General features: G+C 37.8%; 1 protein-coding gene across 1 annotated transcript in view; it reads right to left on the bottom strand.

Moving 5' to 3' along the window:
* Positions 1–27,633, bottom strand: part of rab10 (RAB10, member RAS oncogene family) — a 113,458-nt gene that overhangs the window by 21,270 nt on the left and 64,555 nt on the right. Inside the window, exon 3 of the mRNA XM_028797441.2 lies at positions 20,069–20,207. Within this exon, the coding sequence (XP_028653274.1) occupies positions 20,069–20,207 (139 nt within the window). The remainder of the gene's footprint in view (positions 1–20,068; positions 20,208–27,633) is intronic.

Below are 27,633 nucleotides of genomic sequence, written 5' to 3'. Positions count from 1 at the left end.
ACTATTTTACATTACAGTGAGTAATTAACCATAGTAAAATATAGTAAAACGTAATAAATTGAAAGAAAATTATGTTTCATGTTGCGTTAGAGGTATTCGTCGCATTATACGTTTTCATTCTGTTTGGCTTTGAAATTAACATTCAAGTACTTTTTAAACTTACACTTTTACTGTAAAACTTCAGTAAAAACAATTTTTTGAATTGTTAATTGTCATAGCAAAAGCTACTCTAAAGGGAACTGTAAACTTTTTAATACAGATGGCATATCAAGATCTCCTTTGGTGTCTAATGTTATCCGCGGAAGATGTACTACATTACCTTTCTTGTCGCCTGTTAAAATTTTACATGTCTGAATTGTTCAACCAATTTTGAATACAACTAATCTTGTCCAATTGCATAGCCCATCACTCAGACATAAATTATGCAATAATATTATGATACATCCTTCTGTCAAAAGTAATTCAGCCAGTGGAAAACCAGACGGTGTTAACGGTTTTAGATATTCTATGGGATATTGTAAGTTGACTTTTTCATCTTCCGCACCATCACCAACTGTTTCAGCATAGTCTATTGATACGCATTTAATCAATTTGCCATGTAACCGATGTTCAACAATTTTCATGTTAATTCATTTGACTTCATTGTTTCTCGGTGCTAGGATTGCCCGTGTACTCATTTCTTCTGTTGATAACCATCGGGATGAAATTCTTCAATACGATTTGGACATAATAAGGCTTCTTATATTGGGAACTTAAAGTGAGGAAAACATAAAAATTTATAAGCGCAGAGAGCGCAGGAACTGGCAAAAGCATTCTCACGAATGAGAGGTGAGAGAACGTGGGTGTGGTTGACAATGGTTGCGGGGAGGGTGGGACTTAAAGTCTTGTCTCAAGATTTTCTTTTATAATAGATATTTTTTTTGTTCTGTTACCACATCCTGAGTAAGGTCTGAACCACCAAATTTCTACACAGTTAAGGGTAGCTGAAGGTAACAAAAGGAAATGGAGCAAAATATACAGGAATGATTTTGTTCAGGATTTCCTCTGCATGGCTAAACCAAGTTAGTACAAGTTTATTTATTTATTTATTCTAAATCCTTTCATTGTCTCAAAATCGAAATCTTCACAATCCTCTCCTTGAGATCTTTGTCCAGGCTGTCTAGGTATTCCAAACAAACAAAAATGAAATTACAACCAATTTTTAAAACATATTTGGTTAATATATCCTGAAATACAAAGAGATAGGTATACACATTTTGGGATGATATTTTTAATAAAATTAATTCTCTCAGCCAACATGACATGAAAACACGGCCAGTTAAGAACAGGCTACATATAGTATGACCACTATATCCTAATAGTTCAATCACTTCTAACCTAAAATTCTATTTTGATTATCACAGAATAATAAATCTACAAGGATCTCTCAATGGTGTTTAAACATAGTCAGTTCAAAACTGGACACTGATTACATCTATGAATTCTTGTTTCTATGATTCACAATTAGTAGGGACATCCCAGTTAATATTTGGGTAAAGGCTCCCTTTACTATAACACACCTCTTACACACTCGGTTTTATGTTATTAAAAAGTTTCGTACTGACACTGTTCTCTGCATTGGAGTTTAATAACACGCTTTCAATATCGGGCCTTTATCATTGCTTCTTTCCAGTTGAAATTTTAATTGTAATTAAGATTTTAATCTTGATTACCTGGTAATAGGATTATTTTGTTTAATATGAAGAAGAGCACTAGAGAAAGAAAAATTACAACACCTTTTCACAATTACTGAAAGCAAAACCAACTCTCCCAACCCCATTTGTCTAATTAATAATTAATACCCTTCATAACTTACTTGAAAAGCTTTCTAAATAAAATTTTCTTTTCATAAATAATGAATGCATATAACAGTGAGCCTTCACATGATGACTAGCGGAGAAGTGCCTGAAAACGTCTTCATACTGCTAACACTTAGTCTTTGCCCAGCTGGCTGCATCTTTCGATTTTCTGGCTCAGATTTAAACACACCACCATCTTGATTGCCCTCACCTCCTAATTGTCTTATATTAATAATTCCTGGTCAAAGCATATAAACAAAAAACAAAAATTTATAAGCACTCTTTGTAAAATGTTCTAGTACATGGATTTGACAGACATACAAATTACAACAGCATTACAAGTCTTTACAAATAATGCAGTGTAATGACCAATGCATTTGTATTTGATTGTGTGTGAGGAACATCCTGGAGCTTCGCTGGCAAGCAGGGTGTGAACCCCTGATACAGAGGAAATTGTGGTGAAGAACTAATATTAAGGTAAAACACTGCATTACTTTAAACATTTGAAGCACATAGTGACTGTTTATGGTGTTGCATTTGTCAATAGTTCAAAGTACATCTGAGGTGACACCTTATTGGAAAGAATAATACACTTTTTATGTTGCTTATGGAAATGTTAGTGTATCCATATTACTAACCGAGAATGGTAAACCGGATGGCATGGACGCAGGTACACGGCGATGGGACCATGAGATGTACTGCGCAGGCGCGTACAGCTCAACTAACGGAAATAGCAAATAAAACAACCGCCATATTGTGAGTGGCACTACTGCGGAGTGAAGTTAGGAATAATGTGCTACTTGGGATTGTACAAACCGCTGAATGCTTTACACCAAATTCAAACACAATACAGTTCAACGATACACACACGAGCCCACCTGGATAAGATCAATGAACGCAGCCGCCAACAACGCGCGTCAGAAACTGCGGAAGCAAAGCAGGCATGGGTTAAGACACTACGGGGTCCGCAAAGGTCCACAAAGATAGTACGGAATATATAAGAGCACACCGATCAAAAAAAAAATCAATCGTGTAAAAGCACATAGTGCACACAAATCGAAAGCATAAAAAGCGTATAAGGACAATACGGAGAATAGAGACCCAAAGGCATTGGAGAGAAAAAAAGTCGGATAAGAGATTATGAAAGCAGTGGAATTCGAAAGGCTCAAACACACAATGGCGCGATACACATGCAGACAAAGGTACAGAATATGAAAGCAGTAAAATTCGAAAGTATTGTAGCGTCCCACCCAGGTTGAGGGCTTTTTGGTTTTAAGTGACTGTTAGGTCCGATTGAGGGAAGGCGGAGTATAGCACGGAGGACTGATAGTGGGGTATTGATTTCATGCAGTAATAGGGGAGGCGTTGGAGAGGGTGCTAGAAAGATGTGTTTAGGGTTAGAAAGTCAGCGATTGTTCAGGTAAAACTTTTGTGACACTTTGTCATGTCAGTCACTACAGTATCAAAGAAAAGATAGAAACGATTGCATTACCAAAAACAAATGGTGATTAATCATCAGAACCAGGTGTAATTGAAAAAATACCAGGACAAATTGAGGTCTGAAAAAAAAAAGAGTAGACAACAAAGTCTTTTCGCATTCGCATCATTCAATGGACAAAACATGGATTTACACAATAATGGACCATATGCTATGAGAATCTGTGGTCCCACAACAGTTAAAGGAACGACAAGTTACATTTCAAAGAGTACACAATTCGGTCGGGTGTATATTGATGATCTCGGAGAAGCGATGCAAATTTTAACAGGCAAAAAGAAAGGTGATGTATATATTCCACGAGTAACGTTACACACCAAAGGAGATCGTGATATGCCATTCGTAGTAAAATGTTTACAGTTTACCGTGAGAATAGCTTTTGCTATGACAATCAATAAATCACAGGGACAAACAGAAAAACTCGGATTATTTATTACAGAAACAGAAACAATATTCACTCATGGGCAGTTATACGTTGCGTTGTCAAATTCTGTCTCCAAAAAACATTGTTTTTAAGGAAGCTTTAAAGTAAAAGTGAAAATAATGAAATTGAAACAATTCCAAAAAAAAACATGTAAAAATCAATCGTGTAAAAGCACATAGTACACACAAATCATGTGCTCTCAGCACATATACGGAGAATAGAGACCCAAAGGCATTGGAGAGAAAAAAAGGCAGATAAGAGATTATGAAAGCAGTGGAATTCGAAAGGCTCAAACAAACGATGGTGCGATACACATGCAGACAAAGGTACACAATATGACAGCAGTAAAATTCAAAAGTATTGTAGCGTCCCACCCAGGTTGAGGGCTTTTTGGTTTTAAGTGCGTCCACTATTAATGAACATTCATTAGGATTAATGAATATCATTTGCTGTCATTGTCATTCACTTAACTTCCCTGAACAAACAACTGGCAATACAACTAATGGGTTTACACGTTGTTGTCAAAGGGGTCAGGTTAGACTGCCTCCTTTAGATGAATATCCTGAATATCTACGGATGTTTCTAACTAACAATGTACCCGAAAGTAGAAACATTATGGACTGCATTAGATCCTACAATAGTTCATTTGCTTTTGCATCTACCGGGGTAAATATCAGGCCACCAGCTGACAATGGCCCATACTGCTTTCGCGTATGTGGACAAATATTATATCGGATTGGAACAGTGCACCCTCAGCCAAATCACGAATGCAAATATGCACAGATCTACGTGTTAGATCCAGATGACGCAATCTATCAACGATTTTACTTCAAATGTTGTGTATAAAGAAGTATTCCAATAGATCCTTCTAATGTGCCATGCTATGGGTTCTTTACTTCCTTTGTTCGTCATCTACACCTTTATACTCCAATATATCTCGTACATTCATCAATGTATTTCGCGTTACCCAACCCCGGGGGTAGGCGAGCGAAGCGATCAGGGGGCAGAGCCCCCTTGTTTAGACTAAGTGGAAATTCATAAATGGCTTTTCTGATACACATTTACAGTGTATGTACCAAGGTTATTATAGTTAACGAAAACTAAAATGAAAACTGAAACTATTATTAAAAAAACATTTTCGTTAACTGAAATAAAATAATTAACAAAACCGAAATGAAAAACTAAAACTAAATGAAACTATTAAAGTAGCTGGAAAGACTAACTGAAATAAGATAATAATTTACTAAAATATTTTTAGTTTTCGTTTTTGAATGAATATTCTTGCCATTAGTCTTTAACCCTTGTAAGTTTTAACTCTTAAACAGAAAGTCATCCACCACGAGCCGCCCGCATATATTCATCCAGTGAACAGCGGCTGGTGACTGAGGGCGGCTGTTCACACAGCATTTGCGGTGACAGAGCAAGCTGAATGCGGGTGCGTAAAGCGTGCGAAATAGAAAGCGATTTGCATGCCGCCTTTCTTTGCGCTTGTTCTATATCAAGATGTAATTCAAACGGCTGAAATCAGAATGTGCTTGTCAACAAAACATTTACCATATGGACAGAAAAATCACGAGTGAGTAACGTTTCAGTTTATTTCTCAGGTGTCTGCTTTTTGTTGACAGCAATTCACCTGCCACTTCGCACTGGAGAAATCGTTTTTACTTTCTCATATATGAAGTACTAGCAAAATACCCGCGCTTCGCAGCAGAGAAGTAGTGTGTTAAAGAGGTTATGAAAAAGTAAAGGAAACATTTTAAAAATAACGTAACATGATTGTCAATGTAATTGTGTTGACATTGTTATGAGTGTTGCTGTCATATATATACACATATACACACACATATACACACATATACAGATATATTATATATACATATACACATATATTTTTTATATATATATATATATATATATATATATATATATATACACATACATACATACATACATATGAATTTCCCATTGGGATTAATAAAGTATCTATCTATCTATCTATCTATCTACACACATAGATGCACTTACAATAACATAGAAATTAATATAAACAACATTAACATCATTATCATATGAGAATATGAAGTAATATAGAAGAAGCACATTTCATATAAATATAAATAATTAAACAGTAAAATCTTCTTGTATAATTTGCTACCGTGGCTTTTCGTTGGTCTGTCCAGGATATTTAAATCACCTGTAGCTTGCAAACTGTTTCACCTATTGACTTGAAATGTGGTACACATATAATACGTCACGTCTGCTATCCGCTTTATGGGTGATGATTGTATTACTCTTTTTATGTTTATTTTATTTTAGAATCAACTCCTATCTGCGCACACCAGGGCGGCCGTGGGCAGATGCGTATGGTGTATTCACTCCATGTTATCGTGCATTGCGCTGTCACTGGTATTTTCATAAAAGAATTTGAACAATATATAAGAAGCGTATAAATTATTAAACAGTAAAACATTAACATTTAAGAAGTAAAGTTACATTGAGTACTACTACAGTGCCTTCGGGTATACCTCATTTTTTCTTTGCCCATTACATGCTTAAATGTATACATTTTTTGGTGTACCTACCCGAGAACACGCGACATATAACCGACCGTGGGAGAAGCATGGATTTTAAAGAAGCGTTGAGTTCATCTGCTGGTCTCCCTCGTGGAATAACTGGTAATGTTTCACTAAAATCTACAGTGAGTAAAACGACATTACCTCCTTTTTTTTTTGTACGATCTCTGAGATGTTGCTTTTTTCGGTTCAAGGCTTCATAAGCTCTTTTATGTTCCATGGTGTACTTAATAAGTACTAATTATCCCAAACCATCATCTTTGAATGTTGCAAGACTTTCGCCTTGTATGTAGATCGGGGTAATTACATTCATTGCATTCCTAGTCTGAATCACAATCTGATTGTATGGGTGGTTACCTGGCACTGTAGGGTTGCCACCCGTCCTTTAAAATACGGAATCGTGCCGCGTTTGACAATGAAATTGCGCGTCCCATTTTGAATCAATACTGGACGGGATTTATCCCGTATTTTTTGTATAATTTTTTTTTTAAAGCAGCGTCTCATGCAAATCATCCCACACGCATTTTATGAAGATGCCTCCTTTCCTACTTTTGATTGGGTAATACTTGATGTCATCGTTAGTTTGATTGGTGTTTTTAACTGTCCAGTGAGGAGGGCGTGTCTTTTAAGTACAGTCTGCAAAGTGTTGGCACTGAGATGTGGCGTCAGCGCCATACTTGAAGCCCCTAACGTTGCGGTCAGCAAGTCGGCTAACATCCGCCATGTGCCGTCTTTCAGTTGCGAGAAGCAGATCATAGAATGGTTGAAACTGTTGCCCCTAACGTTGCGCCACGGCGTGTGGTTCGTTTATACCTCGTGTCTTCTCATTAAACTTTTATCTCGCGAATATGTTATTGCAATCCGCAGCGGGAGCGTTTCTATAAACTTATTTAAACTTTAAACTTTATTTAAACTTACGTTTTACACCGTGGTTTGTTTCCCTTATGAACATGCTTGTATGCTTAACTCGCTCCGTTCTCAATTGTTTAATTAATTTTTTGCTCTTCGTTGTTTGCGGCTGTTCCTCCATTTCCCCCTACTTCGTTCTTTTATCTCGCGAATATGTTATTGCAATCCTTAACGGGAGCGTTTCAATAAACTGATTGAAAATAGTTTTGCATTTACCTTTTTAGTAAAAGGCGAGCTTTTAAGCCTGAGAAATCACCCCGTAAATGCACACGTTTAATTGGACATGTGTTAATATGTATGGTTACACAGTATTAAAAGACAGTGAACAACGTCAGTTACCTTTGTTCCCGCGTTTGATAAAAGGTGAGCTTTTAAGCCTGAGAAATCACCCCGTAAATGCACACGTTTAATTGCACATGTGTTAATATGTATGCTTACACAGTATTAAAAGACAGTCAAAAATTAACGTCATTTACCTTCGTTCCCGCGTGCGACTCGTGCTGTAAATCTCTTCCTTGTTTTTAGTTCACGTGATTACGTAGGAGGCGTGATGACGCGATACGTGACTCCGCCTCCTCCATTACAGTGTATGGACAAAAAATATGTTCCAGTTATGACCATTACGCTTTGAATTTCGAAATGAAACCTGCCTAACTTTTGTAAGTAAGCTGTAAGGAATGAGCCTGCCAAATTTCAGCCTTCTACCTACACGGGAAGTTGGAGAATTAGTGATGAGTGAGTCAGTGAGTGAGTGAGTCAGTCAGTGAGGGCTTTGCCTTTTATTAGTATAGATAGAGAAAGTATAGTAATCATGAAAAAATTCGACCAAGATATTTTGATGAATCTTGACGTTATAGACTAACCAGTGTCCAACAATATTGCTGTTTGGAACTGTGTGTGTGTGTGTGCGTGTGCGTGCGTGCGTGCGTGCGTGTGTGTGTGTGTGGGCCTGTGTGTGCGTGTAAAAACACGATAACTCAAAAACGCAACTAGATAGATGGATGAAATTCAGCATGTGGTTGTTACGCCACAATTATACTTCTGTATTAACTTTTGGGCCAAATCCATCACCCAGAAGTGGTACTTTACCTGAACACATACTCAATTTTCTTTTATTTATACAGTTGCAGAGTCCGATTTATTCAAATTCACTTTTATAATAATTGTTCAATATATTATTAAATTGATTTCTTGTTGATGGTTCCTTAATGTACAGAATATAAAAATATAATCATTGTCTTGCGGTGTACTCCTCAAATGTCCATCCCCATATCTGAGTATACAAGAAAATCGAGGGGAGAGCACTCCCGGTTTTTGAAAATAAAATGGCACTGATTGAGAGACTGACTAGGTCATCATACAAGATCAGCATGTTGTTGCTGACCAGTCACTTTTGCTTTAAAAACATCGTTTAACAACGAAGCGATACAAACAAAGGTAGACAGTCTGACAAGTGATGAAAAACTAAACATACTAATGGGTTTTTGTATTTATTCCATATTTATTAATTTTTATCTTTTTCAGTTCATATTCACAACTCAAAATACCTGATATTGTGAAAGTAATCCATTAGCAGAATTATATTTTAAAATATTTGTCTCCCTTTTTTCAATGTTTTTCTCTCTTTATCAAAATAGATAGTTGAAATATCATATTCTTTTTGTTCTTAACATCAGCCTTATCAAACATATTGCATACCAGGGATTTTTCCTGCCTTGCATCCAAACCTGCTGAGGTAGACTCCAGATTTCCTGCAATTCTACTCTGGATAAACAGGTTTAGATAATGTATATATTGTTCTTAATCTCAGACTCTCTGAGATCTCTGTTGTTTTATGCCTGTCCGTACTCCTATTACCTGCTCTTGCTCTTCTCATTATGGGCTTACTGTCCTTTATGGTGGTCTATTCAAGTCTCACTGCCCCTAACCTTGACACTACATGCTTGTTATTCTTTGTTTCCCTTAATACAGCTAGGTGGGGTCTGCACACTCATTCAAGTCTAAGAGCCTTGTTCTTCCTAAGCCCCTGTGATTTTCATGAGAAAATATTTTTAAAATGATAAAATTGTGTAAAATTGTTCATATTCAGTGTCTAGTTTTGATTATGCTTGTTTTTATCAGACAAAAACAAAACCAGATAGTAAACCAGGCAGTGTAGTATGCTTCCACTAACATTAAACTCATATCCAAATCTGTTAAGTGTACAGTTCTGTCCGATTGTGACACAAAACTAACTCCATAGACGCTCCATGCCATAATTACTAAAACTAAAACTGAAACTAATATATATATAAAAATAAAATAGAAATGTCTTTGTGAAATAAAAACTAAACTAAAACTAAAAATACACAATGAAGGAAAACTAAAACTAAACTGAATTTCCAAGTAAGGTCAGAAAAAATATAGAAATAAAAACTAATATAAAAAGGCAAAACTATAATAACCTTGGTATGTACACATTCTTAAATGTGTATAGGGTCTGACCACGGTTCTTAAATCAACAAATTATTTCCAGTTCTGAAATAAATCAACATTCATTTGCAGGGCATAGTTTTGTATACCACCTAGATGCAAGATTCCATAATACAACAATTATTTCTAAAATTTCAAATTTCACTTCAATTCTGAAAGTCATGATCAAAGTGAGGCTGCCGAGGTCCTTTTTTATTATTATGCTAACCCTTTAAACTCAAACGTCTGCTTTTGTGATTGACCTGGCCACAAATACTCATACTTAATATATATGTTCTATACATCAACATGAAGGTCAGACGTTTCTCTTTTAAAATAGCTACATTTGGATAACACATTGTTTTGTATATAAATGACAGTATCATAAGCAGCAAAATTCCACCATATTTTCACCAAAAAAAACTTTATTATAATATTGTTCTTACTAGCATACATGTTGGAATAAGCTTTTACAAATAAAAGTGATGCACATTGTGTCAGCAATAACCAAAAAAGAGGTTATGAAATATCCAAAGCTAACATGTCTATTTTTGTTTTCAAGTAGAATAAAAAGTATTTTTTCATCTTTTACATGAACTTTTCAAAAAATACCTACATTATGAACATGCCTTAATTACTGAAAGCATAAGTACTTGCTGGCAAAATGAATGCTTAGCAGTGCTGTTTCAGAATTTATACATCTGGTGAAGGAACTATGTTGGGAGAAAAAATGACAGCACAATAATGTTGCAATCTCCAACTACATTTTTACCTAAAATGCACTCTGAACGTTAGTTTCCTTGTCATAGGTGTTGGAATATACCTTCAAACACCAAAAGAACAACATAGAAAGCATTTCCAGATGGCTGGGAACAACTGGAACAAAATGTTATTACCGTAATTTTCGCACTATAAGACGCATTTTTTTTTCCCCCAAAAGAAGGTTGGAAATGTCTGTGCGTCTTATGGAGCGAATATTGCGTCACAGACCATGATGTGTATTACCTGACAAAAGTCAACATCCAGAGGTAGAGGGCGACAAAACTCACTGTTACGTTACAGGCATTCCCTCTGTGCTTGAAGGAATGTTAGACTCATTGACTCGGCATCGAATCCTTGCGTGTGCGTGAGTTGCGAAATGTAAACAAAGGCAAGCTGGCATCGACAGCTCACGAGGGAGCAAAGCAAGTGCAGAAAACAAATGTTTTGCGCATTACCACTGAGTCAGACTTTTGTTGAGAGTGATCAGGAGATCGAACAAGAGAGTGAGGAACTGGCATCAGCTGATCGGGACACCAGCCAATGCCGCCCCAGCTGAGTGCATTTGTGCAGCCGATGCACCTATGGCAAGGTTCGTGTGGGAGGAATACCTAGACATTGATCCGTGGGAGCCAAACTGGCTACCAGACTTCACAAGACAGTATGGCTTGCTGTTGGACTCGACAGATTACCCGCAGCTGGACTACTTCAGGCTGTTTTTTTCTGAAGCTGCCTTTCAGCTACTGTCAGATGAGACAAACATGTATGCAGAGCAATTTTTTGAATCGAGGGCTGTACTTGCACCGCATTCTCGTTTTTCAAACTGGAAACCCACAACAAAACACGAGATGAAGGGCTTTGTGGCATTACAAATATAGATGGGACTAGATTGGAGATATAACTTCAGGGAGCATTGGTCCAAACGTGCGTGATGATAGGTACGCGCTCCTGCAAAGTGATTGTGAGCAACTGAGCTTCATAAATTCTGACACTAGCGATGAGGGGTTCTTGGGGTTTCCATAAAACTAGAAGAGTGCTTGAACCTTAAAGTCTCTCCTTATTTGTTAATGACAGTGATGATGTTTCTTAATACCGCTGTTGAATTTACATGGTTGAAATATTATTCTGCTATATTTTATTAAACATATTAGTTCACCATTTGGTTCAGAATATTTTTTTTCTTGTTTTCCTCCTCTAAACCTAGGTGCATCTAATGGTCAGGTGCATCTTATGGAGCAAAAAATACGGTAATTGCTAGCAATGAATGTGAAGAGATTCTGTTTTGAACCAGTAAAATTAAAGATTTTCTTCCACCACCTTTACGATTTAAAAATAAATCACCATATAAGGAGTTTGTCGTACGGAAAAGCATATTCTACATTTCTAAGCAAAGACCAGACCATATTCTTTAAGAATATATATATCTGGAGAAAGTTATACTGTGTGCCCACAAACAATTGCAAACACTGTATAGCATAAACAATTGCAAAATTGAAATATAACACCATCATCATAATGATTTAAAATTTTCCTTGCAGTGGTATAAGATCAGGAATATTTGGAAAGGAAAGATAGTGCAACAAAAAACAAACGATCAGAACTATAAATAAAAGTTTCAGCCTTCCAACTATTTACAATTCAAAAAAAAGTTTTATGAACCTGATAATGATATGTGCCACTATGCAAAACAGTATAGGTGTAATATATACATATGTATACTGTACAGATACACATTTACATGTACACATGCATGCATAACACATATACACACACTGTTTTTTCAGCTTTTATGAAAATGCACACAGTTTAATGTCAATGTTTCATGAACGCAATCAGCAACATTAGTACACAGTCAATGCTCTGTATGTCAGCCAAGTAAAGCACCCTGAGTACAAGAATCCACCAATGCAATTCAGGAATTGAGGTTGCTTTTATGACCAATCACAATTATAATATAGCTTTCAAAAACCTAGTATGGACTTAATCAGTTGAAGGGTATTTCTAAACAATCAAATTTCAGAAAAGCAACAAAGAACAAGAACCACATAAGTAGAAAAAAAAAACGTGGATAATTGCTTGATAGGGAATAAGAAATAACTGAAACGTACACGGGATACCCCTCTGTAAGAAAAAACACCATACAAACCAATTCATACCTATTTTATGCAATATGATCAAGTAAAAAGAAACATAAAATGGATATAAAATCAAAAGCTAAAATGATAGCATGTAAAAAGAGCATCCGTTTAACAAAATTATGCTTATAATGAATCAGATATCTGCACATTTAAATAACCTCTGAACTGCAGTACATTGCTGACAGTTAAATAGATATATTAATTTCAACTGCAGCTTGGCCAATTTATGGAAAAGTCATAAAACACGTCTACTTGCAGTACACTTTTAGCACCTAGCTCTTGCAGATAATCCTGTCTGAATGTTATAAATACACATAAACAAAAACAGTATATACTATATGCAAATAAAATTCAAGTAAGGCTAATGCATACCATAAATTCAACAAACCACCTAGTACTAAACAATAGACTGACCCTTACAACAGTTCCTGCTGAATAATCATCTAAAACACACTAGATACAAGCCTCTGCATCATAGTTTATATGAATTATAACACTGTCTACACATGCTGTGCAAAAACTGATTAATTTCCCTTTAGTTTAGTTCATACACCAATGTATATAGCTCTATTAGGGTAATAATATGAAGTACCAATAAATTCCAGCATGCCCTTTGTCACTTCATTGGTACACTGGTACAGTAATTTTTCTATTAATATGAATACAATCTGGATGCTATGTTAGTCTGTTAGCCTGTTAAGTAAATTATAAAAAACTGGATAAAGAAGGAAGACAGTTTTAAAGGGATATATTAGAGAAAGAAAGAGTGCACATGTCTGAGAACACAGAGGTACCTGGGCAGGTCGTACACCTGTGTCTTTCATTTAAAGAGAAAATGTCTTTTCAAGAACAGTTTTAAGTTATAGCACCATTATGAAATCAAATGAAATAGGTGGGGGGGGGGGGGGGGGGGAGGGGGGCACAAACGTCTTGGACCAAGTACAAATCGGTTTTTATGACCAAAAAGTCTGCCAAACTTTTGCATCTGTTCACGACCACACACTCGGGTGACGAACAAGCCAGTTTTCCTTCCGGTTTGTACGCACCGATGATTTCCACACATGTTCAGTCTCTCCCTGTGCATTCGCTGTGAACTCTTTGTGCTCTATTTCGTTTCCCTTCCGGTTTGTACGCGCTGGTGATTTACGCACGTGTTTAGTCTCCACCTGTACAGTACATTGTTCTCGGTCAGACTTGCATCGAGCAGAGGGACTTTGTGGTATAGCGGGTCCACAGCTCACGTCAAGAGGCCAGTTTTAAATAAATAATTACCGCGCTTGCAGCTTAGCAAGGGGGCGTGGTGGTCGAGTGACTGAAGCAGTTCCAGGGGAATTCATGGTGTGGGCATTTCTCACCTAAGTGCACAGGTGGGAAACCATCCACATCCGTAATTGGTCCCGGGGCTGCTGAATGCTACAGCTGCCACGTCCTCTTCATAAATAGACGTGCAAGGCAGCTAAAGGGAGGAAAATGAAAGACGAAGGTTGCAGAGTGAGGAAGTAAGCAGGAAGCAGTGTGGAAAGAACCGGTGCGAGCAAGAGAGCACGTGCTCGCAGGCAGGCAGGCAGATGGACAGTGAGCCCAAGCAGGGGTGTTTGGCTGACACTCGGTGGGGCAGAAGGAAGCGGTCACTCCAGCTGAGCGATCAAGGAGCTGGAGTGACCAGAAGGAGGACAGATGGCCGCATAAGGCCAAGAAGGCAGTGGGAGTCGTGAGGCTTGAGTGGTGAATTCCTGACGTAGGTGTCCTGGTCACCAAGGAAGTCAAGTCTCGGTCTGGAGAGTGCGCGACCGAAGCCAGGGATCGGGAGGCCTCCAGACCAGAAGGAAGAAGGAAGGACAGCTGCAGGTACAGTGGCTCCCTGTTGCAAAGCCTAGATAGGGAGAAGGAGGGGGGTCACCAGTTAAAGAATGCACCGGGCTTGTTTTTAAAAAGACTGCTTCCAGCATTGTTTTAACCTTGTTGTATTTAATGAAGACTTTTTTCTATTGGATTTTAACCTCCACTTCACTTCTGTTTTTATGGGATTATTTATTGAAGGATTCTGAAAGCACTGCACTTTATTAAATTTGGACTTTGTTTTTGATTGTTGTTTTGTTGATTTTCATAAAAGCACTTGGCACTTTTTGCACCATACCCTTGCTCCACTGTAGTGCCTCACTGTCGTGATCATCGGTAACATTACCAACGGTGACGGGTTTAAGGGGTCCCGGAAGCGAGATGGGAGCATGCAGAGAACCCACATCGTCTCAGACTTTACCTCAAAACTATAATCTCCTCTCCACCTAGTTCCTCCTCACTTCCTTCATGCCAGAACTCGACTCATGTAAGGTTAGTTTTCTTGGTTGTTTATGGTTAGTTTTTGTATAAATTAAGGATTTTTCAAATGTTCATTTTTTTCCCTGTGCTTAAAACTCATTAAAAAAAAGTGTTTACAGCGAGCAGTTCGTAAGGCTGTAGCGTGAATTCTTGAAATGTTTGTTTTCTCTGTTCAAGGTTTTCTCAGTGTTATTCAATGTTTTTACATTTAGTTTACTATTATTACACTGTACATTCTATGGTATAATTATCTATTTTTGTGTTTAAAAATATTTAAAAAAATATATATTTACATACAGTTCGTACGGTCCGGAACGGATTAATTGTATTTACATACAATCCAATGGGGGAAATTACTCCGGGTCACGACCAAATCGCATTGCGACCAGAGTCCGTGACCTGAGGTTCCACTGTACCTGTGAATATTAGCTTGATAAGCAAGAAACAATCACAGTTCTAGCAGTGTTTGAAAATTTTACTGACCTTTCCTTTGTGGCCGAAAAAAGCACAGCCATTACCAAAACAGCCCAGTTATCAATTTTTATCCAGGCGCAGATTCAGATTTCATTTGTTTAATTTTTGTGGCCTATCATAAAAATTTTGCCCAAAGTAAACCTGAAGATGACAACCCTTGCAAGGTGGTAATGTCACACAGTAAATAGCATTAAATTAAATATTATTTTAGCACTCTAGAATATATCAACTTCTTTAAAGAGAAAACTGGCAATATAAAATTTCAGATTTCAGTGTCACCTTGATAACTTAATATTATATTAGCAAATCCTGTCTCATCTTGTGCACAAATCTTTAGTGATTTTAATTTGGTAACAGAACAAATAGTCATAGTCACAGGGGATGCACAAACCAGTGTGTTTGTTCGTGCTAGTCCCAAGCCCGGATAAATGGGGAGGGTTACGTCAGGGAGGGCATCCGGTGTAAACATTTTGCCAAATCAATATGCGGACAACAATACAAATTTCCATACCGGATCAGTCGAGCCCCGGATTAACAACAATCATCTCCAGTACAGTTAGTCAACAGGGTGCTGGTGGAAATTGGGCTACTGTTGGCTGAAGAAGAAGAGGGGGGAGATGGGTCCAGAGGCAGGAGGAGAGGAGGAAGGTAAAGAGAGAGTGGAACTGAGGGTAGGAACTTTGAATGTTGGCAGTATGACTGGTAAGGGGAGAGAGTTAGCAGATATGATGGAGAGAAGGAAGGTTGATATATTGTGCATGCAAGAAACTAAATGGAAAGGGGAGTAAGACCGGGTGGATCAGAGGTGGATTCAAATTGTTCTATCATGGTGTGGATAGGAGGAGAAATGGAGTAGGGGTTATTCTGAAGCAAAAGTATGTCAAGAGTGTTCTGGAGGTGAAAAGAGTGTCAGACAGAGTAATGATTATGAAGCTGGAAATTGGAGGTGTGATGATTAATGTTGTTAGTGCATATGTCCTGCAATTTGGGTGTGCAATGGATGAGAAAGTAGATTTATGGAGTGAGTTGGATAAAGTGATGAACAGTGTACCCAAGGGAAAGAAAGTGGTGATTGGAGCAGATTTCAATGGACATGTTGGTGAAGGTAACAGAGGAGATGAGGAGATGATGGGTAGCTATGGTGTCAAGGACAGGAATGAAGAATGTCAGAGTATAGTGGATTTTGCCAAAAGGATGGACATGGCTGTGGTGAATACGTATTTTAAGAAGAGGGAAGAACACAGGGTGACGTACAAGAGTGGAGGAAGATGCATACAGGTAGATTACATCCTATGCAGAAGAGTCAATCTGAAGGAGATTGAAGACTGCAAAGTAGTGGTAGGGGAAAGTGTAGTTAAGCAGCACATGATGGTGGTCTGTAGGATGATGCTGGAGATCAAGAAGAGGAAGAGAGTGAGGGCAGAGCCAAGGATCAAATGGTGGAAGTTGAAAAAAAGAAGACTGCAAGGTTTAGTTTAGGGAGAAGGTGAGGCAGGCACTGGGTGGTAGTAAAGAATTACCAGACAGTTGGGAAACTACAGCAGATGTAGTAAGGGTGACAGCAAGAAGGGTGCTTGGCGTGATATCTGGACAGAGGAAGGAGAAAAAGGAAACCTGGTGTTGGAATGGGGAAGTACAGGAGAGTGTACAGAGGAAGAGGATGGCAAAGAAGAAGTGGGCTAGTCAGTCAGATATATGCAGAAAGTAGACGAGTACAAGGAGATAAGGTGCAAGGTGGAGAGAGAGGTGGCGAAGGCTAAAGAAAAAGCGTTTGAGGAGTTGTATGAGAGGTTGGACACTAAGGAGGGAGAAAAGGACCTGTACCGATTGGCTAGCCAGAGGGACCGAGCTGGGAAAGATGTGCAGCAGGTTAGGGTAATAAAGGATAAAGATGGAAACATACTCACAAGCGAGGAGAGTGTGTTGAGCAGATGGAAAGAGTACTTTGAGAGGCTTATAAATGAAGAGAACGAGAGTGTGATGTGGACATAGTGAATCAGGAAGTCCAATAGATTAGCAAGGAGGAAGTAAGGAGAGCTATGAAGAGGATGAAGAATGGAAAAGCCGTTGGTCCAGATGACATACCTGTGGAAGCATGGAGTTGTTTGGGGGAGATGGCAGTGGAGTTTTTAACCAGATTGTATAATGGAATCTTGGAAAGTGAGAGGATGCCTGAGGAGTGGAGAAGAAGTGTACGGTTGCCGATATTTAAGAATAAGGGGGATGTGCAGGACTGTAGTAACTACAGAGGGATAAAATCGATGAGCCACAGCATGGTTATGGGAAAGAGTAGTGGAAGCTAGGTTAAGAAGTGAGGTGATGATCAGTTAGCAGCAGTACGGTTTCATGCCAAGAAAGAGTACCACAGATGCGATGTTTGCTCTGAGGGTGTTGATGGAGAAATACTGAGAAGGCCAGAAGGAGTTGCATTGCATCTTTGTGGACCTGGAGAAAGCGTATGACCTCAAGAGGTGCCTCAAGAGGAGTTGTGGTATTGTATGAGGAAGTCAGGAGTGGCACAGAAGTATGTATGAGTTGTACAGGATATATACAAAGGAAGTGTGACTGTAGTGAGGTCTGTGGTAGGAGTGATGGATGCATTTAAGGTGGAGGTGGGACTACATCAGGGATCGGCTCTGAGCCCTTTCTTATTTGCAATGGTGATGGACAGGTTCACAGACGAGATTAGACAGGAGTCCCCGTGGACTATGATGTTTGCTGATGACATTGTGTTCTGTAGCAATAGTAGGGAGCAGGTTGAGAAGACCCTGGAGAGGTGGAGATATGCTCTAGAGAGGAGAGGAATGAATGTCAGTAGGAACAAGTGAGAATACATGTGTTTAAATGAGAGGGAGGTCAGTGGAATGGTGAAGATGCAAGGAGCAGAGTTGGCGAAGGTGGATGAATTTAAATACTTGGGATCAACAGTACAGAGTAATGGGGATTGTGGAAGAGAGGTGAAAAAGAGAATGCAGGCAGGGTGGAATGGGTGGAGAACAGTGTCAGGAGTGATTTGTGACAGACGGATATCAGCAAGAGTGAAAGGAAAGGTCTACAGGATGGTACTGAGACCAGCTATGTTATATGGGTTGGAGACGGTGGCACTGACCAGAAAGCAGGAGACAGAGCTGAAGGTGACAGAGTTAAAGATGCTAAGATTTGCACTGGGTGCGACGAGGATTGACAGGATTAGAAATGAGTACATTAGAGGGTCAGATCAGGTTGGACGGTTGGGAAACAAAGAAAGAGAGGCGAGATTGCGTTGGTTTGGACATGTGCAGAGGAGAGATGCCGAGTATATTGGGAGAAGGATGCTAAGGATAGAGCTGCCAGGCAAAAGAAAAAGAGGAAGGCCTAAGAGAAGGTTTATGGGTGTGGTGAGAGAGGACATGCAGGTGATGGGTATAACAGAACAAGATGCAGAGACCAGAAAGATATGGAAGAAGATGATATGCTGTGGCAACCACTAACGGGAGCAGCCAAAAGAAGAAGAAGAAGAACAGAACAAATAATCATAAGTTTAATTTGTAAAATGTAACCTAGTACTAGTTCCTTACACCCACTACCGACTAGTTTTAATAAACTAGTAAAAAGCTCAATAGATGTTTTGGAAAAACTCATTCTTAGCATTATCAATGGTTCACTGCTGAATGGCACAGTTCCTGATGAACTAAGCATCACTTACCTGACCATTACTATACAAAAAGCCAGTGATAGACCCCACATATGCTTAATAATTAAAGACTAATTTCAAATTAACCCTTGCTCTCTAAAATACTTGAAAAAGCAGTCACTAGGGATGCTCTGATCAGGTTAAGGCCTATAGAAATCACAGATTTTATGTTAGTTGACCAGCCAATTCCGATATTTTTCTTTTCTTCCTCATTTATTCCAACTGAGACAGTATATATATTTTTTTTGCCAATATTGATATTGGCAACTAAAGACCACTTAAATGTAAATATACCTTACTTAAACATTTTAAATTATTACTTGCAGTACAGCTGGTTTTTTTTTTTTTTTTAAATTATCTAGTACAGTGGAACCTCAGGTCACGACCGTAATTCATTCCAAAACTCTGCTTGTAACCCGATTTGGTCGTGACCCGAAGTAATTTCCCCCATAGGATTGTATGTAAATACAATTAATCACTTCCAGACCGCATGAACTGTATGTAAATATATTTTTCTTAAAGATTTTTAAGCAGAAAAATAGTTAATTATACCATAGAATGCAGAGCGTAATAGTAAACTAAATGTAAAAACATTGAATAACACTGAGAAAACCTTGAACAGAGAAAAGTAACATTGCAAGAATTCACGTTATAGCCTTACGAACTGCTCGTTGTAAACACTTTTTTTTTTTTAAAGAGTTTTAAGCACAGGGAAAAACATGAACATTTGAAAAATCTGTAATTTAATAAACAACCAAGAAAAGTCGCATTGCAACAATGCACGCTACGTACCGATCGCTGTAAACAGAAGTGAAGTGGAGGTTAAAATCCAATAGAAAAAAGTCTTCATTGTTAAAACAATGATCAAATCAGTCTCTTTAAAAACAAGCCCGGTGCATTCTTTAACTGCCTTCTCGGCCTTAATGAAACATATATTCCATTGTTGTGACAATTTTAATTTCAAAGCATTATCATTACTTAAGTGGACATTTTTTTTTAAATAAAAAAAGCTTACCTCATCAATATTTCGAAGCCACTTGCTGATGTTTTCAAAGCTTTTGGCATTTGTTATATCATATACTAGCATTATCCCCATGGCACCTCTATAATAGGACGTTGTGATGGTGTGAAACCGTTCTTGTCCCGCTGTATCCCTACAAAATAATAAATTGCAAGATTAAAAAAATGTAATAATAAAAAATATTTTATTATTCAAAAATTTTACCAAGATATTCTATGCACTGATATAAACAGCCCAAACAAAAATTCTTTTAACAACAGACTAACCGCTGCATGATAGTGTCATCCTAGTACAGGATGGATGGACATTTGTGCATTACATTACACATATTATAAAAATGACCCAAATGAGTAGACACGGTTGTTTCCATGAATGTGATGAGTTGATTTCTGTCCAAGGCTGTCTCTTGCCTCTTACTCCTGCATGGATCGTTTCACAAAATAGGTGGATACACTCAGAAAGGTGACCACAACCACCACAGGGTATTTCTGTAATATATATTTTTTTTTTATTGTCAAAACTGATGCTGTGTGTTAAGCAGTTTTGCTCAAACCTCTCCCTTGATCCCCATGGACTTTAACCAAGTTTAACAAGAAACAGTAGATAGGCTTGGTGTGTATAAAATATGCAGAGTAATGTAAACTATGGCTACAAACTACAAGAGACTGATTTTCATGGGCTACTAGCTGAAAGGGCTAAACATACATGTTCTCTCACATGGGCTACTAGCTGAAAGGGCTAAACATACATGTTCTCTCAGTTTGAGCCAGCCTATCAGTTTACAGTAACATTTTGGATGCATGAATAATGTATGTTTGATTCTATATTATACCTTACTGTACCGTATTGAAATTAGGAAACTGGTGAAATCAGAACATTATATAATAGCCAGAAAATATGACTGCAATAGGAAAGATGACACCAACTCTAGCATCTCCGGCCAATTAAGGCATAATACCATAATGCTCCCACCTACAGCAGACAAACAGTTTACACACTCCAGTTAAAATGGTAGGTTTTAATGATGTAAAAAAATGAAACCAAGACAAATCATGTCCGAACTTTTCAATCTTTATTGAGAAACTGAAACCTGTTTTCAGTTCTTTGTATAAACAAACTGTTCATGGAAAAATATAATCAAAAACTTAACTGTATAAACTAATACTTTACTGAAACACCATTTGGTTTCATCAGCAAGAACGACTTGAGGTCAATATCTAGTTGTGATTTTTCAGACAAATGCTACAACTGTGATTTGATTTGCAGTGCAATTTTTTTTCATGTCAGTTTCAGTTCAATATTCACTGTGTAATATAGATTTAAACATGATGGAGCACCACCACATGAGATACCATTAAAATATTAATTGCTTTATATTCTAATGCAGGGATGTTTTTTTTTGTATTATATTTTTTAATCAGCACAGAACATAAAACAATCAAACATGGAACAATTATCATAAAATCTGTGGCTATGGCTCAGGAGTAGCAACTAAATATCACACAATCTGTAATCAGTAGAACATTATTTACTGATATCCAGCATTTAGCTTTAAATTTACAAACCACAGAATAATTACCAAAAAAGCTATCACTAAATATAATAGAAACAGAGTATTAATTTTATACAAAATATCTAAAAATTCTTTCAAGTAATATATTTGCAAGTAACCAGCATTTAACATTTGAACTTTTTTCACAAAGGCTGCCAGTATAGGATGTAGTGCAGAATAACTAAAATTTTAAAATTACTCCAAACAACAAAAGCCTTACATAATACCCATTTCTTACCCAACATCTCAGCTTATTCTCAACACTCACTGTGGTCTTTAAAGACTTTTGTTTGTCAAGAACACAAGAAAGTCAATCTTTGCTGGTTTCAGACAAGAACGCAGAGATGAGACTACATTGTCTCCAACATTAAACAGTCTCTATGACGGTGAACTCGTGGATGGAATGCATAGGAATTTGCAAATAATTTTGATCAACGTCAGAAAGTTATCATTGTATACTAGGGCTGTCAAATTTGCCAAAATATAATATTTAAATATTCATATTAAAAATAAGTAAACATTTGAATACATTCTAACTTAAATTAATGCTGTGCATTAAATGTATATTTGCACTTGTTTTATACTTTACAGATATGTTAATGGCAGTGCTGGTGGGCAAAGCAAGAACAAACACGAACATCAAAAAAAAAATAAAAATCCTAGCAGTACTCGGGCAACTGTTATTTAAAAATAAGGGTGTGGAATTCCCAAGCAGCTGCAGTCTATAAAAGGGAAGCATTAGCAACAGTCTACTACTCATGGTTTGATGGCTTAAGTTTAATAAACTACACAGTCTGGAAAGCACGCCCTGTACCCTCCAAATAACAGTTTTCCTCTGGACTCCATTACAGCCCTGTTTTTCATTACTCAAAGCTGTCCATGTAGCAGCAAGACACATCACAAAACATTTGTGATTCAGGACACCAGATGGGTGTTGCAAATGGTACCCAAGCAACATTGTCATAAGCACTTCAAGAATCAAATGGTTTTCTAAACTTCAATCTGATGTGTGTGAAAGAAGCTGCTTACCTTGTTTTATTATTAGCCCTTTTGATAAGCAGTAGGCGAACGGTGTTCATAAACACCCTTCTGATGAATGAACAAGTCCAGATCCTGAAATCAATGAAGGATCCGGAGATAATGGACAAAAACTCGACAGGTATCCATATTACTAACCGAGAATGGTAAACCGGATGGCATGGACGCAGGTTTACTAACTAAACCGGATGGCAAGGACGCAGGTACACGGCGATGGGACCATGAGACGTACTGCGCAGGCGCGTACAGCGCACGTCTCATAAACCGCAATCGAAGTCGTATCCACCGCAAATGAAGGACTCACGGCCCAAAAACGAAACAGCTCAACTGACGTGAACGAGAAATGAAGCAACAAGGCGCCCATGGCTAACGACTACCGACACAGCCACGCCAAAAAGAGGATTCTGCGCTGCAGCCCGGATTCAAACGGAAGAGGCTACGGCGGCCCCACAGGTCCACAAAGATAGTACGAAAGGCGCAGGCGTCACCGCCATATTGTGCGTGGCACTACTGCGGAGTGAAGTTAGGAGTAATGTGCTGCTTGGGATTGTACAAACCGCTGAATGCTTTACACCGAATTCAAACACAATACAGCTCAACGATACAAACACGAGCTCACCTGGATAAGATCAATGAATGCAGGCGCCTACAACGCACGTCTGAAACTGCGGAAGCACAGCAGACACGGGTTCAAAACGAACGAGCTCGACTGACGGATATACAAACACGAGCCCGGCTTGATAAAATCAATGTACGCAGGCGCCTCCAACATGAGTCTGAAATGCCGCAAGCAAAGCGGACACGGCTCCAAGACGAACGAGCTCAACTAATGTGTTTCAGGATGCCCAACGCTGGGGGTAGGCGAGCGAAGCGAGCAGGGGGCGGAGCCCCCCTTGTTTTCAAAGAGGACTGGCAAGTGAAATACACCAAGAAGCCTAAATCAATGGAAAATGTTTGCCTACCTGATTTTGTTGCAAACTACCATTCAGTCAAGTCAATGGCAAATGATGACAACAGCTAAGTCAAGGAAAGAAGACAGCTCAATGTGATAAGATACAGATGATTTAAGCTTGTTCAGGATGCTCCTAATTACTATCACGAGCAAGATCTACTGTTTCTTTTGTGGAGAAAAGACTGCCAAGTTTCAGAACCAGAACTGAGAAAAGATTTACAGTGATAAAATCGATACAATCCAGGAAAACAGGCTAAAATATGTAGTCACAGCGAATAAAATAATAGACGTACTCGAACGAGTTGAACAGGAAAATGAACATGCTGAACAGGAGAAGATCCAGTACTTCATAGCTGACAAATTATTGAACAAACAGATGGTCAATATTGTCGAGGAAATCAGTCAGGAAACGGTTGGGGACAAAAACAAAATTAACTACAGCTGTGTTCAGAAAATAGACAGGAACGAATTAACATAATTCACACACTGAACACATTGCAAAGGGAATTCTAAATGCACGTCCTGAAATGTAACAGAACGAACAAAGATGCGTTCAATGAATCAGCAGGTGTGGGGAAGTGCATGGTATTCCACTGCCTTTACCAGTTGACCAGTTATGATTTCGATAATGTTCCAGGACCTGATAAGGACAAAATGGTTGTATTGTTAGGCATTCCATTAGGAAAAGACACCTTTCTGATCAACAGCTTCACTCTACATATTGCATTCAATCTTCTTGTGACGCATGTGCTTATAACATGCTCGATTTGTCAAGTCACACTGCAGAGTTTTTTGCCATGAATCCGTTATGGGATTAATTTCATATTTTCAAACTTATGGAAATAATATGGCAGAAACATGAAAAACTTTTCATAGATGCCATAAATAATTTGGCTTGAATGATGCAAGATGATATCAATTTGTTAAATTCCAGACGTTGTAATGAAACAGATGTGCAAGAGAACATGGTACAGCTTTTTTCAAGAAACAAAGATGTCAACAAATTTAACAATAAAAGAATTGTGAATGCATGCTGAGCCATGCCAAAGATATAATCTTTGAAAACGTTAGTGCTGCCCTTAAAAGTAGAGTTTTGGAATCATTAAAGAAGAAAACCTCTACGAAAGTTAATGGTCTTCTGTATGTTTTGAAGTTGAAAATCAGAATCAAGTACATGATTACTTCCAACATCGATGTCAAAGATGGTCTCATAAACAGAGCATGTGGAACATTGAAGTTGATCACATTCAGTGAGAATGGAAAGCCACATAAATTATGGATTGACTTTAGTTTGGACAGGATAGGTAAAAATGTGAGATCTTAAATGGGGAAGTACATAACATCGCCGGAGAATTAAATCTGATAAGTAAAAATCAGACAGAACATGCAATTATGAACAAGAGCAAAAATAAAACTATAAAGTAAGCAATTTCCAGTCATTCCGGCTGAAGCGTTGACGATACACAAGACCCAGGGACAAACATTCGATTGCATTTGTGCTGACTTGAACAAATGCATGGGAATCAAGAGAAGGATGCTGTATATAACAATGAGCAGAACGATGACTCTTTTGGGTTTGTACATTGTGGGATGGTTGGTGCCACTGAAACAAACAGATCAAAACAACGTAACTTTGAAGTAACTCAAAAGATTAAGAACAGAGCGAAAATTTAAATTACCGTTCAACGATTTAAAAGCAATGAATGGTCCAACCATAATATATCAAAACAGTTAATCGTAAACGACAAATGGTACATGAGAGGTGATGTATTAATATTTTTCAAAAATCTCACATCATCGAATGGTGTGTATAAGATTAATAAATTACAAGACACTATTCTGATCTGAGGCATCTAAATCAACAATTTGTTTAGCTAATCTCCATGTTTCTGTTAAGAACATGAGATACTATTGTGTATTTGGAAATGATGCAAAAGGGTGTCCGTGGCATGTGGAATTGTTTCATTTTGAAAACAGTAATGTATTAATTTTGTCCAAATAGAGAAAGCCATGAGCAAAGCAACGAAATCTGCGGTCATTGTAACTGGCGACTTCAATTTTGATGTAAGAAAGACATTTCGAAATTTGGATAAAATGCAGTTTATTCGAATGAGTGGGTAATATTCAGGAATTGAGCACGCTATGCGTAAAGAACCACGAATACGGAAATTAAGGTTCTTTGAATGCCTTAACAATTATTTCCCTTCTCAGAGTTATCGATATTGTCCAATCTGGAACATAACTTTTTAGCATCAAACCCATGATCATGGAAGATGTAAATCCTTTGGTGTTGCATTTAGCTAATCCTGGATCAGATTCGGCACACTACAGTTTAGGAATATCAGATGGATATGATTTCAGATAAGAAAAAGTGAAGCTTGCGGATTTAGCTCGCAAATAGTGCCAATATGTTATTCATTATAAGAGAGAGAGGGAACTGTTACAAATACCACTGAAATATTCTCTATAGTAAAAGATCTGAAAGATGAACTATCTACTAGAGTGAGGAACAATAAAACCAGACAACATAAATGTTTATAAATGCTTAGATGCAGGAGATGCTCAGGAAAAGAAACATTAAGAGTCCCAGGTTAAAAATCCCATCTGGAACCTAAATATCTTCAGTAAGCATTATTATCACAAAATATTCTGTGATAATAAAAATTAGTTATAAATAGAAACCGTGCTCAAACATCTTGTATTCAGAAATCAAATTTCCTGTTTCTGATATACATATTTTAAGGTGAGGAAAGGGTCTGAGTTAAGGGGAGGTGGATCTCAGGCACTATTGCTATTTATTAGAAAAATTCCAGTTACATTGTTTGTAATACTCCTGGATATTTTTAAACAGTCAGTAAAAATGTGTACATATTTAAATAAATTTTATAATTTTATTGTAATATATTTATTACTAGGGGGTCCTGCCCACTGTTCACTTCACTTACCAACCCCCGGAGCGGGTGCTGGGAACCCACTATTTCGAGGCTGAGCTGCTCAAAGGGTGTCGAGGCGCCCCTCCCATTAGAGACAGTGATTGCATTTAAAGAGGCAGTATATACAAGAGTATGCAGGGCACAGGAGAAAGACTGTTTGGTCCTTAGTTATTATAGATAGAAAATCAGTTACTTGAGTATTTCACTACAACTGTCTATTTTAAATACCAATAAATAATAAAACAAAACCAATGAACAGTAAAAACAGTAAAAAAAAAAAAAAAAGTACAAGAAAAAAAGCAAAATGTAAAAAGTAAATAAATTACATTAACAACTCATCAAAAACAATACTATGAATTACTTTATCCTCTAACTTGCATTCTATAAATGTTTGGGATATTTTTCTCTCTCATTTATTGGATGATTCTCTTTTTTCTTGATTTTTATTAAATGCAGCTCTTTTTTGTTCATTTTCTTTTTTTTCCAATGTTCATCATCAGCTCTTGCTGCTATTTTTCTATCATGATTTAAAATTCTACATTCTTGAATAGATAACTTCCTTTTCTGCCTTGCCATTATAGCCGACTACATTGAAGGGAGAGTTAGCAGCACAGATAATTTGCTTTTCTGCCTTGCCATTATAGCAGACTGCATTGAAAAGCAAGCACCGAGAGTGTCACGAGGTGGTATAGAGAGAGGATGTGTATAGTAGGAGTAATGATTGGGTGACCGATATGGAGGGGAGGGGTCAAGGCTGAACAACACACGGACACGGCAGAAATCTTTTTTTAACCTCATTACTGTTGGACCCGAGAAAAGTGTTAAAAGCGTTAGTCCCAAATGTCACTCGGGTAACTGTACAGATGCATCTTGCATAAGAATTAGAACCAAGAATCACTCGGGCTGTAACAGTGCTGTCAGTGTAAGTCCCAAGCATTACTCAGGCAACATTATAGGTGGGTCTTGCATAAGCGTTATGTCCAAGCATCACATAGGCAAAGGAGTCAGTGCATCTACTCCTCTCACGTGTAAGCATGATCAGTAAACCACCCCCCCAATAATAATGGAAGTTCTTCAGCAGCCC

This window comes from Erpetoichthys calabaricus, chromosome 3, assembly GCF_900747795.2.
Source record: "Erpetoichthys calabaricus chromosome 3, fErpCal1.3, whole genome shotgun sequence".
Classification (NCBI taxonomy): domain Eukaryota; kingdom Metazoa; phylum Chordata; class Cladistia; order Polypteriformes; family Polypteridae; genus Erpetoichthys; species Erpetoichthys calabaricus.
The sequence above is the reverse complement of the archived record's forward strand: the minus strand, read 5'-3'. Positions and strand labels throughout refer to the sequence as shown.